The 17,920-nt window shown below is 43.8% G+C and overlaps 2 protein-coding genes across 7 annotated transcripts in view; one reads left to right on the top strand and one right to left on the bottom strand.

Moving 5' to 3' along the window:
• The window catches only part of IQCK (IQ motif containing K), a 33,161-nt gene extending 28,362 nt beyond the window's left edge, over nucleotides 1-4,799 (bottom strand). For 3 of the 4 annotated variants that reach the window (XM_081169723.1, XM_081169726.1, XM_081169725.1), the window contains exons 1-4: nucleotides 4,666-4,799; nucleotides 4,073-4,167; nucleotides 2,061-2,202; nucleotides 1,255-1,352 (exon numbers count right to left, since the gene is read on the bottom strand). In XM_081169723.1, coding sequence (XP_081025849.1) covers nucleotides 1,255-1,352; nucleotides 2,061-2,202; nucleotides 4,073-4,167; nucleotides 4,666-4,711 — 381 coding nt within the window. In that variant the 5' untranslated portion in view covers nucleotides 4,712-4,799. The other variant, XM_081169724.1, reaches the window with a different exon arrangement.
• KNOP1 (lysine rich nucleolar protein 1) lies at nucleotides 4,751-15,553 on the top strand. Of its 3 annotated transcripts, XM_081169561.1 has the most exons (6): nucleotides 4,823-4,951; nucleotides 5,818-6,006; nucleotides 7,168-8,461; nucleotides 9,829-9,897; nucleotides 11,366-11,443; nucleotides 15,214-15,553. In XM_081169561.1, the coding sequence occupies exons 3-6, from the start codon at nucleotides 7,235-7,237 to the stop codon at nucleotides 15,523-15,525; spliced, it is 1,686 nt and encodes a 561-aa protein (XP_081025687.1). In that variant the 5' UTR covers nucleotides 4,823-4,951; nucleotides 5,818-6,006; nucleotides 7,168-7,234; the 3' UTR covers nucleotides 15,526-15,553. The 3 variants fall into 3 exon arrangements, with proteins under 3 accessions (XP_081025688.1, XP_081025686.1, XP_081025687.1); XM_081169562.1 differs by lacking the exon at nucleotides 5,818-6,006 and having other exon boundaries at nucleotides 4,751-4,875; XM_081169560.1 differs by lacking the exon at nucleotides 5,818-6,006 and having other exon boundaries at nucleotides 4,798-4,951.
• Nucleotides 15,554-17,920: the final 2,367 nt, after the last annotated feature.

The following is a 17,920-nucleotide window of genomic DNA, read 5'->3' as shown; positions in this document are numbered from 1 at the left end:
AAAAAAATTCCTTCCTGTAGCACCTTAAAGACCAACTAAGTTAGTTCTTGGTATAAGCTTTCGTGTGCATGCACACTTCTTCAGATACACACACACGAAAGCTTATACCAAGAACTAACTTAGTTGGTCTTTAAGGTGCTACAGGAAGGAATTTTTTTTATTTGGACTATGGCAGACCAACACGGCTACCCATCTGTAACTCAAGCTATCAGTGGCTATTAATGCAGTTGATGGAAACCACAGGAGGGGAGAGCGTTGTAGCGCATGAGTCCTGCTTGTGAGCTTCCCATTTGGTTGGCCATGGTGAGAACAGGATGTGGGACTAGATGGGCCACTGGCCTGATCCAGCCGGCTCGTCTCATGTCACAAGGACTGCTTTTGCTTTGCCCCGAAAATGGTAGAGCTGAAGGGATGCACACTCTGGCCTCTGCCAGAAACAAGACTCAGCTCTGTAAGTCAACTATCCTAGGACTGCAGAGCAGAAGGGAAGCACATCCATTGGACATGGTGCAAAGAGCTGCTGGGAATGTATTGAATTTAAAGCAGGTTTGGGGAACCTCTGGACCTCCATATGTTGCCAAACTGCAACTTCTATCTGTCCCGGCAAGCGTGGCCAAAGGCCAGGGATGATAGGCGTTGTAGTTCAGCAACATACAGAGGACCAAAGATTCTCCCACACCTGGTTTAAGGGCTTGTTTTGTGTGTGTGTGTCATTGCAATCTGTTGTAAGCCACTTTGGGGATCACTAGATCAAAAGGCAGGATATAAAATAAATATTGGGTCTTATGACTGTATAATCAATGGCTGAATCTTCTAAAGAAAGATCTGTCAGGAGCCCAGTGTTCCATATGCAACAGAGGATAGCCTGATCCCTCTGGAGAAAATCACAAGCAATGCAGGATAGTGATGTTCATCCTCTGTAATTTGTCTGGCACTTGGAGGCACAGCTGCTCTTGCACACAGAGACTTCACTTATCATGGCCATCCTATAGACCAGTCTCCCCCAACCTGGTCCCTCCAGATGTTTTGGCTGACAGCTCTCATCTGCCCCAGACAACATGGTCAAGGATGAAGGAAGCTGTTGAAAACATCTTGCAGTCGTTAGACTGGGGAAGGCTGCTACATAATAATACTATAAGCTGGTATATAATAATACTATAAGCTGTCTTGAGAACTGCAGTCAAGTAGGTACAGAGTAATAGTTTAAAATAAATCATTACATTTCAGAAAACAAATTAATCACCGAAAACTGACCTCAAAACATTTTTCCTTTTTAGCCTGATGTAGCAGTTCTGCCATTCCTGGTAGAAGCACAGGAAATATGTAGCATTCCAATAATTCTCTTGGAGTACCTGGACAAAAATTATTCTTGATAATTCATGTTTATGCAGCGATATTGTTTGTGTTCACACATCATAGCCAAGCCATTATGTCCAGGTTCAGGGTCTCTCTTCTTTCTCTCCTTGGTTGATTTTACTACTACTTCTTTGTCTTGCAAAAGTACAATTCTAATTAAATATGTCCAGGTTGCTCGCTGGGGCAAGGCAGTTTGAGCATATTACGCTAATCCTGGTGCAACTGCACTGGCTGCCAATTAGTTTCCAGGCCCGATTCAAAGTGTTGGTTTTAACCTATAAAGCTTTAAATGGCTCAGGACCGCCAGTTCTCCCCTTGTGAACTGACTCAGATCCTGCAATCACCACCTGAGGCCCATCTTCATGTGAGGTCCAGAGGGTGGCAACACAAGAACGAGCCTTTTCTTTGGTGGCTCCCCATTAGTGGAATTCTTTCCCTTGGGAGGCTTGACTAGCGCCTACATTACAGATCTTTAGGCGCTAGGCAAAAACATTTCTCTTTAACTGGGCCTTTGGCTTATTAACATTCTATGCCCTTTTAAATGTCTTTTGGAAGGGGGAATTATTGGTTTGTTCTTGTTTTTTATTATGTATTTTGTGTTCTCATTTTGTATCTTTATGTTGTGAACCGCCCTATGATTTTCAGATGAAGGGTGATATACAAATTGAATAAAAAAATAATAAATAAGCTGTACTCCGACTTACAGGTTTTTAGGTCAGGCAGCTCAGGTGATGTTGGTAGGGAAAGGAGAGAAGGGGTCTTTGCAGCAATTGATTCATCAGTAAGAGGTGATTTGCTCTGATCCCCACTCAAATCTGGTGAAGTTTCAGCACCTACAGGAGTCTCCTTAAAATCAAATTTAATAATATAAATACCCTGGCATAATTACAAAAAACCCCCACAAAAACACATTTTTAACAAGCTGATCCCAAAAAGGAACCCAGACTCAAAGCATAGCCTGGAGCTAGTGAAGTGCAATGAACAGAATGTTATAAATGGACAGGAGATCCAGATCCAAATAAATCCCCACTTATTCATTTCTTAAATTTGTATCACACTCTTCTTTCTAGAAGAGCCTAGGGTAGCAAACATAAATGTTAAAGCAGTACAATTTAATATAGAATAAAACACTCTTAAATCATTCAAAAACAACTTAAAACCATCTAAAACTTTTAGTGCATCTAAACACATTTTAAAACAGTAGTATATATATTTCATGGCTGTAATGGCCGATATCTCATAGCCATCAAATGCCTGTACAAACAGAAATCATAGAACTGCAGAGTTGGAAGGGGCTCTGAGTATCATCTAGTCCAACCCCCTGCAGGAACATACAGGTGTCTCATATGGGGTTCAAATCTGCAACCTTGGTATTATTACCACCATGCTCTAACCAACTGAAATACCTAAGAATGTTTAAAATTTTCTCTTGAAAGTCAATGAGGGAGGCAGACACATCTCACCAGGAAGCACATTAAAAAAGAAAAGAAAAAGGAACTACCCCCAAGAAGGCCATGTCATCGAGTCTGTGCCAATTGGGCGGTAGCTGGAGACAGCAACAACAACAGGGTCCCCCCTGCCAATAGGAGATCCCTATTGGCTTTACATAACTTCAATTTCCAGAGTTCCCTAAAAAGAGGGACTGATTGTTAAAACCACTTTGGGAACTGTAACTCTGCAAGGGGAATAGGGGTATCCTAACAACTATCAGCACCCATAACAAATTACAGTGGTACCTCAGGTTAAGAACTTAATTCATTCTGGAGGTCTGTTCTTAACCTGAGGTACCACTTTAGCTAACGGGGTCTCCCACTGCCGCCGGAGCACGATTTCTGTTCTCATCCTGAAGCAAAGTTCTTAACCCAAGGTACTATTTCTGGGTTAGCAGAGTCTGTAACCTAAAGCGTCTGTAACCTGAAGCGTCTGTAACCCGAGGTACCACTGTATACATCTCTGGATTACTGGGGGGAAGGCATGATTCTGCAGAGATCTCCAGTCTCTACCTGCATTCATGGCAGAGATTCAAATGATATGAACAAATGGAAACATCAAGTCTGGATTACCATCCTTCAACCTTGTTTCCCCACCCCACCCCGCTTCCTTCATCCTTTTGATCAAGAAGGATTTGCTCAGAGGATGAAATCCATGCATATTTCCACGTGATGCTGATTTGTAAAGAGGATGTTGCCAGGTGAAGTGGAGAACAGGGCTGTGCAAAACAGTACCTGCTACTTAGTATTAGACGAATACCTGGGATTTGTCCCTACAATGAAATCTGCAAAATAAGGAATATTCAGGAAGATAAGAAGAACTGGGACACATCAAACGGACAGTCTATGTCTAGTTTAGCCTCTCATTTCCTACAGGGAGCCCAGACGCAGGACATGAGGGCAGCCGCCAATCCCCATCTTTTGTTCCGCCACAGCCTCTATTTGGTGATACAGTGCCTTTGAAGCTGGAGGATCGACACCAAGGGAGAGGAACTGAATCCATACAGAATTGGAGACATTTCAGCTGAGGGGGAAAGCGAACCAGAGGTGACATGATAGAAGTTTAGAAAATTAGACATGGCAAGGAGAAAGTGGGTAGAGGGGGGGGGGGGTTCTTACTTTCTCCTAACACCAGGACGCATGGACATCCAAATGAAGCTGAATGTCTAAAGATACAGGATGGATAACAAACAAAAAGTGCTTCTTCACACAGCAATTGTCTTTACCTGGGAAGTAACTACAGGCTCCTGCTTAGGTTCAGGCGCAACCTCCCTCTTCTGGTCCAAAGTGTCAGGATGGGGAGGCTGCATTGCTTCAAATTCTGGGGAGGGGGAGGAGGAAAAGAAATGGGGGGGGGTGAAAATGTCAGGTTTTCGTTGCTCCTAGGCAGTGCCGAATTTCCGTATAAGCTAAAAAAGCTATAGCTTAGGGCCCCACTCTCTTGGGGGGGCCCAAAAAAATGTAAAGGGGGGGGGGACTGGATGTAGATTTCCAAAGTATAAGATAAAAAACAAAACAAATAAAACCTACATACAGCAACAGTGTTTTGTGTTGTGTATGGACCTATCAGGTCCAGAAATTGCCATATAGCATATATTCAACACAAAAAACAGCGACAATTTGTTGTTGACAAAGGATAGCAGGACATTTAAAGGGCCCCTTTACCTTCAGTATATTAGGGCCTCATCAAACCTAAATGCGGCCCTGCTCCTAGAGAAGGTCTGGATAGATCTTGCCCCCAATTTGCACCGAGGCATTTGCCGAAGATGCGGGCAAAAGGGGGGCAACGCGGGGGGGAGGGGAGAGGAGGGTCTCCCACCTGCGCAGATTTGCTCCCAGAGGTTGGGGGCCTGGAGTTCCTCCATAGTAGCCGCGGCAGGAGGAGGAAAGGGGAGCGGTTGCTAGGCAACCTCAAAGCCGCGGGCGCCCGGCGGCGGTTTCCCCGCTAGGCCGCGGCGCCTGTTTTCCTTTCCGGGTCAGGCCGAGCGAGGCGAAGTGTTTTCGCGGCTTTCGAAGAAGCGGCGCGCAGGTAGGGGAGGGAAGGAGCTGGGGTCGTAGGAGGAGGCAGGCAGGCCAACGGGCCCCGCTTTCCTTCCTCAGGACAGGTGAGTGGCGGGGGGGGGGGGAGAAGGCTAGAGGGAGGGGTCGGTTTCTGTGGGGTGAGGGGAGGCTTTGGCTTCCGTAGGGCTGGGAGGCCCGTGACTCCCAAGCAGCGGTGGGGGGGGGGGCAACCGCGGCCTTCCAGATGCTGCCGGCCTCCCGGCTCTCCTCACTCCCAGGCCGCGTGGCTCATGGCCGAGGCTGCCGTGGGAGGAGTTGGGAGTCCAGCAAGATTAGGAAAGTCCTGATGTCCATGTCATTAAGTTTCATTTTTTTTTATACCGTCCTTCATCCGAGGGTCTCAAGGCGGCAGAAAAAGCAACAACAACGCAGGAATACGTAACGTAATAAACAAAATAATCACACACACACACACATTTTTTTTGAAAGGCCACAGGTGGCTTAAGTAGCCAAAGGCCTGGGAGAAGAGAAACATTTTCACCTGATCAGAATCAGAAGAATCTTTATTTTGCATCAGCCACTAGTCATAGCAATAAAATAAAATAAAACATACTGACAAGAGAGGTGAAAACTTAACTATAGAAAATACATTTTTTGGGAGGTTACATCAATAATCAAATAATAGACCTTATTCTAATTGCCCGCGCTAAAAACCTTGCAGTTTTTGCTGTCACCTGATCATCTTGATCTGCTAAAAGAAAGGGGACAGTAGCAGTGGTTGGGCAACCCAGCGTAGACAATAATAGAGGGGTAATAACCTCAAATCTTTTTATAAAGAGTGCAATCAAGAAGCATATGAGCCACTGACTCAATTCTGCACGCCTAAAGAGATGCAACAAAGTATGGTTTTAAAAGCATGCTCATGATTTATTTACTTTTCGATTTTATTGTTTTGTCTTTTTGTAAACAGCTTTAAAAAGAACGAACAAGCAGTGTATAAATGGTATGAAAAATAAATAAGCCTCTGTATGGAGCAACTACAGAAAAGACTTGTTCTTCTGTTGCCGCTCCTGGTTTGAGACCAGGATACCTAAAAGATTGTCACACCCCATATATGCCCAGCCAGCCACTGTGCTCTTCAGAAGAGGGCCTCATGCAGGTATGATCTTTACAGGAGGTCCATCCCACAGGGCCTTTAGCGTGGTGGCATCCCCCCCTTTTGAACTCTCTGCCATTAACTACTAGGCAAGTGCTGCCTCTGATGTCTTTTTGGCATCTGTTGTCTTGTTGACCATCCAACAAGCCTTTTAAATTGAGGTCCTTATTCCAGCCTGCATCTGAACTATTTTTACCTGTGTTTGGTTTTTTTAATACAAAGTTGTTTTTAATTGTTTTCTATGTGGAACTGTTTTCGATTATCTTTACACTTGCATAGGGTTGTAACTGTTTTATTTGATTTATAATTACACATTTTATTGCTGTAAGTCACCTTGTGGTGAAGGAAAAGGAAGAAATATTACCTAATAAATAAGGGTGGGAACGCATATTGTTTGTCCATATGGAGATGTGTGATAAGATGGGGGGAAAGAGACCCAATATGTATGAAGTGTTCGTGAATATGTGCCTTTAACACTATTTATTTCTGTATACCTTCCTGTCTGACTCCTTTTGCACTGTTAAATATAAGAGCACAAGAGGAGCCATGCTGGATCAGTCCAAGTGCCCAACTATCATAGAATTGTAGGGTTGGAAGGCATCTTATATTTACAGCAGCCATTTGGATGCCTATGGCAAGCAGGACATGAGAGTAAAAACACTCCTGTTGTTGTCACCTCATTCATTCATTCAGAGGCCTGTTGCCTCTGATTCTGGATGTAGTACATACAGAAATCATGACTAGTTGCCATTGACCACCCTATCGTTCATGAAATTGCATAATTCCCATTTAAAGCTCTCTAATTTGGCTGTATGCCCACAGTCCGCTGTAACAAAGAATGTCACTGGAATTGCTTGCAGTGAAGGACAGTGCTACTTATTTAACTTATTTAAGAGTGTAGAGATCATCTCCTTCCCCTGCAGCAGAAAATGTGTCAAGCATGGAAATAGCTGCCAAAAAAGAGAGACCATGTCTCAAGTTGCTGATAAATTATTAGTAGCCTAATGTGTTTCAGCAAAAAAAACATTATTCTCATGGGAGAAGGGAGAGAGGAACACACAAACCTGGAGGGAGGCTAAGCTTGTTCACATCTTGCTAAACTATAATGATACCACTGTGGTAAGTTACTACTTGGTAAATGGGTGTCTGCTTTTTGTTTTTCAGAATAGTCATAAAGGATGCAAGGAACAAAACTGATAGATCTGTGCAGATAAATATTAAAGTTAACGCTATGGTTAGAAACCAGGCAGCTGTTATAATAGAAGAAAATGGCTATTATGATTTACAAACCAAAGTCAAGGCAAAGAAAAAGAAGCGCTTGGTAAATGGAGAGGGTTCAGATCAGATAGATTCAATGAAGAAAAATGCTTCCAAATTGAAGAGCAAAGGTTGTACAGACCTTCCTATTGTTATAGAAAGCAGTTCAGATTCAGAATTATTAAAAGAAACTGATGAAATGCCTAAGAAGCTCAAGAGAAAAGGAACGCAAAGATTTTCTTGTAATCAAGATGGTGATTGTGAGATTTCTAGTAAAGAGCTGCCAATAGAACAGCAGGAAGCCCCTTTTTTCATTAGTAAGAAACGCAAAAGGGATATTCCAGACAGTGATGGAGTTGGTGATGGATTTCCTGCAAAGAAAAAGAAGAAAAAGAAAAAACACAAACCTGTTCAATGTGTAATACAACTTAGTGGAGAAGATGAGGATGAGCCTGTAAAACACATCTCCAAAAAACAAAAAACCATTTCCCAGGAGACAATGTTTCATGACGGAAAAAAGATTCAGACTCTTGCCCGAAATGCTGCAGGTGACAAGGATATTGTAAAGGGGAAAAAAGTTTGCTGTTTAAAAGAAAAAGGTATTGCCAACACTGTACACCAGTTAGAAGAAGAATTTGGTTGCAAGAGGAGAGCTCTTGGTTTTCAACAGCATCTAGAGGGCACAGCGAATGTATCAGAAGAAGAAAGCAAAGTAATGAAGAAGAAGAGGAAGAAAAAGAAAAGAAAGCAACCTCTTCTGACATCAGAGGATAACCAGGAAAATCAGTCTTGTGTTTCTATTGAAAGCCAACCAAAACAAAAATCTAAAACAAAGCCAAGCAATGGCAAGGAGAAAACAGGTCTGATCTCAAACTCTGAACAAGACAACAAAGTGAAGAAGAAGAAGAAAATGAAGAAGAGGAAAACCCAAACCAAAGTTGCAAGCGATCATCCAGCTCTCTTGGAAAATGATGGAGATGTGGCTACAAATGAGAGCTGGTCAGCAACAAAGAGGACTAAGAACGCCCCCAAATCCAAAAAGGCACAAGACCATGTAGTGAGCTCGGAAGATGGCAGATCTGAAAATGACAGCAGGCAGCACATCAAGAAGAAAAAGAAGGAGGACCGGGAGAACAGAGACTCCAAAGCCTGTGAAGAAGAGCCCAGTTTCAAGAAAGCAAAGATTAAACAAGAAGCAAAGGTAGCTTCTAAATAGAACTTGCTATTTGCCATTTCTTATGCAGTTTGTTTTTATCCCACCTGTCCTCCAGTAAGGTCAGAGTGTCATGTGTGATTCTGCTTCCCTCTCCCTGCCCCCATTTTAGCATCACGAGTGCCCAATGGGATAATAATAATAATAAATTTTATTTATACCCTGCCCTCCCCAGCCAATACCAGGCTCAGGGTGACTAACAACCAATAATAAAAACAAGTTGATTAAAATACAATTTAAAAACAAGATTAAAATGCTATATTAAAACATTAAGATGCAGCCTCTTCACAGGAGGAGAAAGGAAAAAAGAAAGAGGGGGAGGGAATCAAATTGATTCTAAGCCAAAGGCCAGGTGGAACAACTCTGTCTTACGGGCCCTGTGGAAAGAAATCCAATCCTGCAGGGTCCTGGTCTCATGAGACAGAGCATTCCACCAGGCCGGAGCCAGTGTTGAGGCTCTGGTTGAGGCTAATTTAACTTCCTTAGGGCCCGGGACCTCTAGGTAGGTTGGGTTGGGCTGGAAAAGTGTAGCTCACCCAAAATTCATGGCTGAATGAGGACTTGAAACTTTTAGCATTCTTTGAGAATGTCAGTAAGCATGTAAGTAGGGGTGACCCAGTGAACATTGTGTCTTTAAATTTTTGAAAACCTTTTGTCATAAAGCTCCTCACCAAATTCTTTTGGGATAAGAGGATAGGATCAATACACTTGGAAGCAGAGAGTAGAAATAAATACTCAGTTCTTACCATGGAGGAATGTAAGAAGTGGGGATTTCATGTTTGAGTGGGGATTTGAACCCCTGTCTTTCAGGTCCTAGTCTGATGTTCCAAGCACTATGCCACACAGGTTCTTTGGGGCGGTTATGACCTCTCCTTTCAGTTATCTGTTCTTTCTCTACTACCACAATAATGTGGTGATACCCACCAATTTGGACAGCCTTAAAGGGGGATCAGAGAAATTTGTGAAGGATAAGACTGTTGGTGACTAATAGCCATATGATAGCTTTCTTGCTTCCAATATCAGAGGTGGTATGCATTCAGACACCAGTTGCTGGAGATCACAACTGCGAGGGTGTTTTTTGTACTCCTGTTTGTGGACTTCCCGTCGCCATATTTTTGGCCACTGGGGGAACAGAATGTTGTGCTAGATGAGCTTTGGGTCTGATCTTATCTTGGCCATGGCTACCAGTAACGTCATGAAAAGGTGGCAGGGCTCCAATAGCCACTCAGTGCTATTCCTTTAATCTTCCATTTTTATACCATTTTTTGGGAGTAATGTGGAATCCTAACCATATCACACTTAAACATGAGCGGGTTTCCCCGGTGATACTCAAAATGTGTACTCTTGTTTTTCAGGAAGGGGATGAAGAAATAAAAGTGGTGGCGTTTAAGAAAGGAAACTGTGACGAAATACAAATAGACAAGGTACAACCTTATTCTTTTGTGGCCCTTTTGGAGTCTTATTGTGTCACATATTAGGCTGATTTGGATAATGTTCTGTGTTTGGCTCACATGGACTTGGTGAAGCAGGATCTCGTCTGCATGTCCTGCCTTCTCAGGATGCCCATCTTGGGCTATGCCAGACTTTTATGTGCTGCTTCCCAGTTAGTGACTATGTGGCTTTCGGGTTAGTGACTATGTGGCTCAGACTTATGTAGGTTGTGGATTATGCTCCTAGTCATGATCACTTGATTTATATACCACATTTTCCACAAGAACATCTGTGTTTAAAGCATTTCACATACAAAACAGTCACTGATTGATCAACCGTAGTTTAGACAATCAAACTGTGATGAGTTTTGGGCTCACACGGTCCCCTCTTCCACTTCTCGTACAAAGATGGAAGAGTGGGAAGCGAGAGCATGCAGCCTCAGAGTTGACACAGCTTGTTCCCACCAGTCACGTATAACCCATAAACTGTAGTTTAATCGGTCATCTGAACCAAGGTGTTGTTTGGGCAACTCCAGTGTGAGAGAAGTGGCGGTTTTAGGATAAGATTGAATAATCCTCTGTAAATTGAGAACTGCATCAAGAAGGGGGCCTGTTATCTAGCAGATAATTGTGTTTCACGACTCTAACCATGGAAGGACTCAGTTTCAGGCACCACCTGCAGTTCTGCTGCTTTGGCCACCTATTCTTGCTCTGTGGTAGTTCTGTAATTCTGGGCACAGCATCAGATGTGCAAAGCCAGCCTGACTCCCCAAGTGCTGGATTCAAATGTGTCGGTCCTTTGTGAATGAGATGAGCTTAGAAGTCCTGAGGCTTTCAGATTTGTCCTCTTCCCACCTCCACCTGCTCTTCTTTTCTTGTTTCCTGGTCTTCCTGATAAGCCCCCTTTGTTTTGTCAAGCTTACTTGCACTTTTTTTTAATGGCAACAGGCACCTACTTTAGAACAGGAGAGTGGTATTTCGGTCACTCTGGAAATGCATCCAGGAGGCACTGGGAAGGTTGCCCATCTCTGATGCAAGGGAATTTTGAAACTGGAGTAGCTGGCTGGGAAGGGCAACTGGATAATGCCAAAATGGTTCAAAATGTCTGATTGTTTCCAAGGGTGTTTTATCATCCCTCCTTCATTGCCACTCTTTTCCATGTACACAGTTTGAGGTCATCCACTACCTGCAGTGTTCTCAGAGCCAAGTAAATGCAGCCACCCAGTCTGTAAAACATTCTTTCTGTGCATTTCTGTGTATTTGAGAACTGCTTGTCTTGCAGATGCTTTTTGCCTTTGCAAATTCTTGTATGTGTAAAAGGGTTGAAATTGTGCCTTTTCTTTCCTGCAAGTAACATTTTGGCCACTTCTCCCCTCAACATCCTGACGTTTCTAACCAGTTTTACAATCAAACAATATTTTTTTGCCCTCATGCACATATTTCCCCTATTTTTCCATGCCAGTTGAGACGGCAGGCTCTCCAGGAAGAGATTGACAGGGAATCTGGCAAAATGAAGACTGTCAAGGAAGAGGGAGAATCGGTAAGCACAAGCTCTGCAAGAGCCCAGGTAGCAAGGACAAAGCAGCCCTCCCCTGTGGTTGGCTTGCGATGCTAGTCATGTCTGTAGTTTAGCACGCCAATCTCTCATCTGATTAGAAACTTGAGGTCATGCTGTAGAACAAATGAGTCCAGTCTTTAGAGATGCTGAAACCAGAGCACTCTGACCTCCAGAAAACTATGATTCCAGTTGTTAATCCTGAAAAATAGCATTTTTGCTCCAATAGTCCCTTAATGGAATTAGTTGTGATATCTTTGCTGTAGAATTTTTGTGTGTTTGTTTGTTTCTATTTGCTGTGGAATATAAATAACACTAGCCCTTGGACATAGCTGTCACGCTCTGATTAGCACTGCCATGTTTCTTTTCTCCATGACTGCAAAAGATGACCAGTCAGAGGTAGAGAATCTAAGGGAGCCTACCTTTTCCCTGCATTTAGTGGACTGCACCATCTAATACTCTTAACTGCAGGAGGCAGTTGCCCCCTTTGAAGAATGTGGTCCCTAAATCCCTGGCGGAAATGAGCTAGGCTGTCTTGGGAGCTGGAGTAATGGCACGATTGAGGTTCTCTGTGTTTGCTGACTTAGATGGGGAAATTGAGTCTTAAATTGCCAAGAGGGGTGTTAAAAGGTTTCTGTACTTTAGGTGAATAGGCCATCTTGGGTATCGATTGGCATCTGCTCACATTAGAAGTCCAGCTGTCTCAAAGGGCCACTTCACACATGACAGATTTCCTCTCTGAATTATCACTTCTGTGTAAAAGCATAAGAAGAGCCTCTGTTGGATCAGGCCAGTGGCTCATCTGATCCAGCATCCTGCTCTCTCAATGGCCACATTCAGATGCCTATTGGAACCATGCAAGCAGGAGCTGAACTGCACTCTCCCCATTTGTGATTCCCACTAACTGATATTCTTACATTCCTCCATGATAAGAACTGTGTATTTATTTCTACTCTCTGCTTCCAAGTGTATTGATCCTATCCTCTTATCCCAAAACTTTTTGGTGAGGAGCTTTATGACAAAAGGTTTTCAAAAATTTAAAGAACCCCTGACAGATGGCCATTCAACATCTGTTTATAAGCCTCCAGTGAAGGAGAGTCCAGCACCTTCCAAGATAGCCCATATCCCCGTCAAATAGTTCCTACCATCAGAAAGTTATTCCTAGCGACTGCTAGGATAGCTCAGTTGGTAGAGCATGAGACTATTCATCTCAGGATTGTGGGTTCAAGCGCCACATTGGGCAAAAGATTGTTGCATTGCAGGGGATTGGACTAGATGACCCTCGTGGTGCCTTCAAACTCTACAATTCTATGTTTAGTTGGAATCTTCTTTCTTGTAATCTGAATCCATTGGTATAGATTCTACCGTCTAGAGCAGGCTTCCTCAAACTCGGCCCTCCAGATGTTTTTGGCCTACAACTCCCATGATCCCTAGCTAGCAGGACCAGTGGTCAGGGATGATGGAAATTGTAGTCTCAAAACATCTGGAGGGCTGAGTTTGAGGAAGCCTGGTCTAGAGCAGCAGAAAACAAACTTGCTCCATCTTCATTTGACACCTCTTCAGATATTTAAAGGTGTCTGTTTCCTCTCAAGTCTTCTCTTCAGGCTAAACATACCCAGCTCCTTCAACTATTTCTCATAAGGCTTGGTTTCCATCATGGTCGTCCTCCTCCGCAAATGTTTCAGCTTGTCGTTAAAACTGGAATGCCAGGTGGATGCTTGCAACCTCTAAAAGAGTTGTAGGGTATTTCAGGTGAAGGAGCTGGACAGTTTGGGTTTTTTTGTAAATGCCCAGTTGTGCTTTAAATGTGCAAATGTCTAGATGGCTGTAGAGTTGTCCTCCAGCTGACATTTATGCAGGGAATCCCAATCCCTTGGTGACAGCCTATCAGAATGCATTAGCACCTGGAAGAACAGGAGTGAGAGAGCCCAATGGCAAGCTTCACAAAAAGCCAGCTAAAAAGGATAGGGAAAAATAAAGACATGTTGGAGAGCTGCTCAGAGTTAACCTCCAAAATTGCTGGGTTTGGAAAAACTGTTCTTACGCCTGCACGAATCTCACCACCACCACCGCTAAGTAGAATTAATTGTTTATAAGCTGACATGTCTGGGTGCAGAAGCTGAGAATGGAGAAAGTCTAGACAATTGGAAAGAAGAGTTGGGCATGGTAGGAAATGAAAAATCAGAAGGCAGTGGTTCAGAGAACATCTCCCATAGGACTCCTGTCTTTCTGTTGGTTCCCTGGGAATGCCTGGAGGGCTGTCACTGCCTCTTTTGTTTTGACTGCTGTTGCTGTCACCTACTGATGGTGAAAGGAAGCAGGGGGAGGGATTGGGGAGGGTGAGAGGGAGAGGCAATGCATGTGTGCGTAAATGTGGGGAGGGGGATGGAAAGGAAGGGCAAAACAAGGAGAACATTTATTCTCTTGAATCATCTCTCCCTCTTATATACCCAACAGAGCACTGCGCTCTGCAGGTGAGGCCCTCCTCCAGATACCACCTTGTCTGGACATTGTACAATGCAGGAATCAGGCCTTGAGCATGGCACCTACGCTTTGTAACTCCCTCTCTTTACATATCAGATAGGCACTGTCTCACTTGTCTCATTTGGCACCCGTTTCCTCTTCCAAACGAGCCACTTAAAGGGAGATTGTAATCCCAATCTTTATTTGTGTTGGACTTGAAATTGTTTGAACACAACGCTTTTATTGTCTTGATGTTTTTACTGTTAAGTGGCTTTGGACTGTTTTAAGGGAAGTGATTCATAACTAAATAGAGGCATAGGAAGCTGCCTTATTGTTCATCTAGCCCAGTATTAGCTATTCTGACTGGCCGTGGCTCTTCAGGTCTCAGAAAAGGGCGTCTTCCCCATCTCCTGCTTCCTGACCCTTTTAAAGAATTTGAGTCTGGGAACCTCTGTCTGCAAAGCACATACTCTACCACTGAGCCAGGCGTGGGGAACTTCTGACCCTCCAGATACTGCAGAACTACAACACCCACCATCCCTGGCCATTGTTTGTACTGGCTGGGGCTGTTGGGAATTGTTGTTCGGCAGCAATCTGGAGGGCCAAATGGTCCTCACGCCTGCACTAAGCTGTTACTAGTTCTGGCCTGTGCCTCTCTGCCTCCTGCACCTTCTTCACTTATTTATATATTATTATATATTATTATATTTATATATTTATATAGACAATCCTGTACTTTGCAGAAGGTATGCTTACTGAGATGCAGCCTTTGCTGTCATGCTAAGGCCATAAGTCATGTGCCATCTTGTAGCATGAAAGGACAGTGCAGTGCTCGGTACATATTTAATATTTATAGACTCTACATTTCATAAGAACACAGCAAAATGGTAGACACCATACAAAATTGCAATAAGATCAATAAAAATGAGTGGGAAGAGAATAGAAAAATAAACATTTCAGAGGCCTGTCTGTATTAAGCATTTGCAGGAAACATCTGAAAGGAGGCGCGGGGGAGGGGGATTCCTGTCAATCCTCTGGTGGCAGGGAGTTCCATAGGGCAGGGCCTGCCACACTAAGGGCTTGGTCCCTAGTAAAGGCTGACTGAACCTCAGGGATGTGAGGAACCACCATCAGACAATCTTAGTGGTTGAGTTGGAGCACTGTGAACATGTACCCCTGCATCACACTGTTCTCCTGTTTTCCTTCTTTGGCTATAACCTGCATTTGGTTGGCTAAAAAACTTGATTTAGGTCCTTTGGGGCACTAATCCACACTTGTGCCTTGCATTTCAGGATGTCCATTTTGGCCAGTGGACCACAGCAACCTTTGAAAATTCAGAGCAAAAAACCAAGTTCCTCCGGCTGATGGGTGGATTTAAGAAGGGTCCTGTACCAGTCCAAGGTCCTCCAGCACATGCCTCCAAGCTGAACATGGCTTTGGACAAGAGCAAAGAGCAGAACCTGCAGCAGAAGCTACAGACTGAATTTGAGAAGGCGTTAGCTTGGAAGCACCACAGAGGCATCGGCCTTGGATTTCAGCCTCCCATTCAGAAGCAGGTGCACATTGATAAATTTGCATCAAGATCTATAAAATTTGAAGACTGAACTATCAGGGAGGCTTTCCTAAATCATGTTTGGTTTCCTTAAAAGTGTTTCTTCTGGGGGAGGGGTCAGGGGGAGAACAACATTTGTTGGAATGACTAAGAATGCCAGCAGGCATCAGATTTCTAAAAAAGTGTCGGTGGCTAAATGACCTCTCAACAAAATCGTTGGATTCGCTTATGTTTCAGACAGGTAAAAAAAATCTCAGATATCTTTATCCCATTACTTTTGGCAGCTGGTGTTTGTAAATGTCCAACTTCATTTTTGAAATGTTCATTAGACTAGTTGTTGGAGGAGGAATGGGCATGAAGTTATTGGTCATTTAATGGATTGTCTGTTCACCCTGGCACCCTTTGCTTCCAAGCTTACTTTTCAGTAGCCTGGAGCACTGGGATTAGACCCACAGTACAGTGGTACCTCGGGTTAAGTTAATTACAAAAGCTGAACAAAAGATGTCCAGAAATGAAATGTTGACTGCTGCCTTTTGATTGACACATCTGTTGCCCGATAGTCAGGAGAACACGCAAAGTACAATTTAAATAAGCAGTGCACTTGAAACCCTGCGTCAGCTGACTTGGTCAGTCTTCAAGAGACTTTATGAAAAGCCATGCATAAAATGGTTTGTGCAGCAGTGTCCATTCAGGTTTCACAGAGCGTTTGGGATACTTCCAGCATCCAGGGCTTCCATGTCTAAGTCGGTTATTTTTTAAAATAAAAATAAAAATCCACAACCAATAGTTGGCATGAGATGTCTCAAAATACGATCCACCCCTTTTTGGAATAATCACAGAACTTTTTCGTCGTAGTTGCTTTCTAGGTACAGTCAGGGGTTCCCAAACTGCTCTGTGGGCCATCAGTGGTCTGCAAAGCTTCAGGTGATCCGTGGCATGTCTGTGGGTTTGTGGTTGAAGGCAGCACATCCATCACAGTAAATATTCATAGTGACTTTTAATTGCATTTTATTGCTGCTTTTGTTTCTTATGTTATTCATTGTATTAGTTTCACCTGATGTTCACCTGCTGTTAAGCTGAAATGACTGGGTGGTGGAGGTAGGTGAAATAGCTACGAGTAGCTTTGGGTCTGGGAACTGTTTAATCCCTTCCTTGTCAGCAGTAATCCCACTCTCCCATCCATCTACTGTTTTATCTGTAGGGAGAAAGTTACAGGGAACTTGCATCTTTTTCTCTTTGGTGGGGGGTGAATGGGAATCTTCTGAGTGGACAGGGCAAGGAGAGTTAAAACAGGCCCTTCTTTTGTAAGCTTGTTCTCGGTTCAAGCTGAAGCCATGCCAGAGCTGCACTGCATCTTTTCCCCCTGAAAAGAATTAGCTGGGGAAAACAGCCATGGCTCTTACTGTATCATGAGTTGAAGTCACAATGAACAGGAAACTCATGACATTACTGTATGTTACAAATCGAGATCACAAGACGGTCCTGTTCCAGCCTGCACTGTATAATCCCTACCCTGCATGGTAGGAAGAGTTCCAATACGCGAGTTGCTTGTTTACATGTTACACCTTCTGATAACGCCTCTTGCTTTTCTGAATGGAGGGGGGAGTGTGCATAGAAACTAGCCTACTGTGCAAAAGTAAAATTTGCCTTAGTCACTCTGCCTACTTTTCCTCTGATCCCGCCCACCGCCAGCATGCCGTTTCTGGGTTGCCCCAAAGGGGCTATGGCTGGACCACAGCAACACTCCTCACTCCTGCCCATTGGCTAAGCTGGGCTGTCAGAAGTTAAGAGTCCAACAACATCTGGAGTGTCCAGAATCCTCACAAGCATAAAGCCGCACTCAAGAAAACAAAGCAGTTCTAATTAAGTGGTGATTGGCAGTTTTGATGAGTTGATGCTAGTATGCTGAGGGTTGCAGAAAGATTGATAGTATGAGCGACGGTCGGGCACTGGCAAGTCTCCACTGCCTCAGCCAGGGGGTCGATAGGATTTACCTATCCTTCTGTTGGCTTGCCAGCTGTTGAAGCTGCACCTGTCCCTGTCTCTTTAAGAGGAGTTTGGTCTGCAGGAAGCAGCAACTGATTTCCCCCCCTCTATATCTAGCAAAGCCTCAAGTTCCTGAACTCTGAATATCAAACCTTTCAAAGGCACAAGAGCAGACCTTCTCTTGCCTCCCCCCCCTCCACCAAGCTGGCAACCTACCTCATAGGTGGCCAGATATCTGCAATAGTTCCAAACCCCAATATTTAATAGATCTATATTACTATTAGAGCTGCCATTTAAAAACAACTTTAGTGTAGAAGCTATGAAGTCCCACGTTATTTGTTTGCATAAAACATTCTGCATTGGGTTTGCCCAGCTGACTTGTGAGTTGGTTCATCTGCAGATATGCCAGATCACACCCATCCCTTCCCCTCCACCTATTATGCCCTCACATGGCAATGGTG

Source organism: Podarcis bocagei (genome assembly GCF_964188305.1).
Source record: "Podarcis bocagei genome assembly, chromosome: 14".
Classification (NCBI taxonomy): Eukaryota; Metazoa; Chordata; class Lepidosauria; order Squamata; family Lacertidae; genus Podarcis; species Podarcis bocagei.
This window is presented reverse-complemented; position numbering and strand designations above follow the sequence as displayed.

Bases quoted from the DNA above. Each gene is read 5' to 3' on its own strand.
- KNOP1 (XM_081169562.1), top strand. From the start codon at position 7,235: ATGGTTAGAAACCAGGCAGCTGTTATAATAGAAGAAAATGGCTATTAT. The intron at 9,898-11,365 runs GTACAACCTTAT...TTTCCATGCCAG, and splicing joins ACGAAATACAAATAGACAAG to TTGAGACGGCAGGCTCTCCA. The intron at 11,444-15,213 runs GTAAGCACAAGC...CTTGCATTTCAG, and splicing joins TCAAGGAAGAGGGAGAATCG to GATGTCCATTTTGGCCAGTG.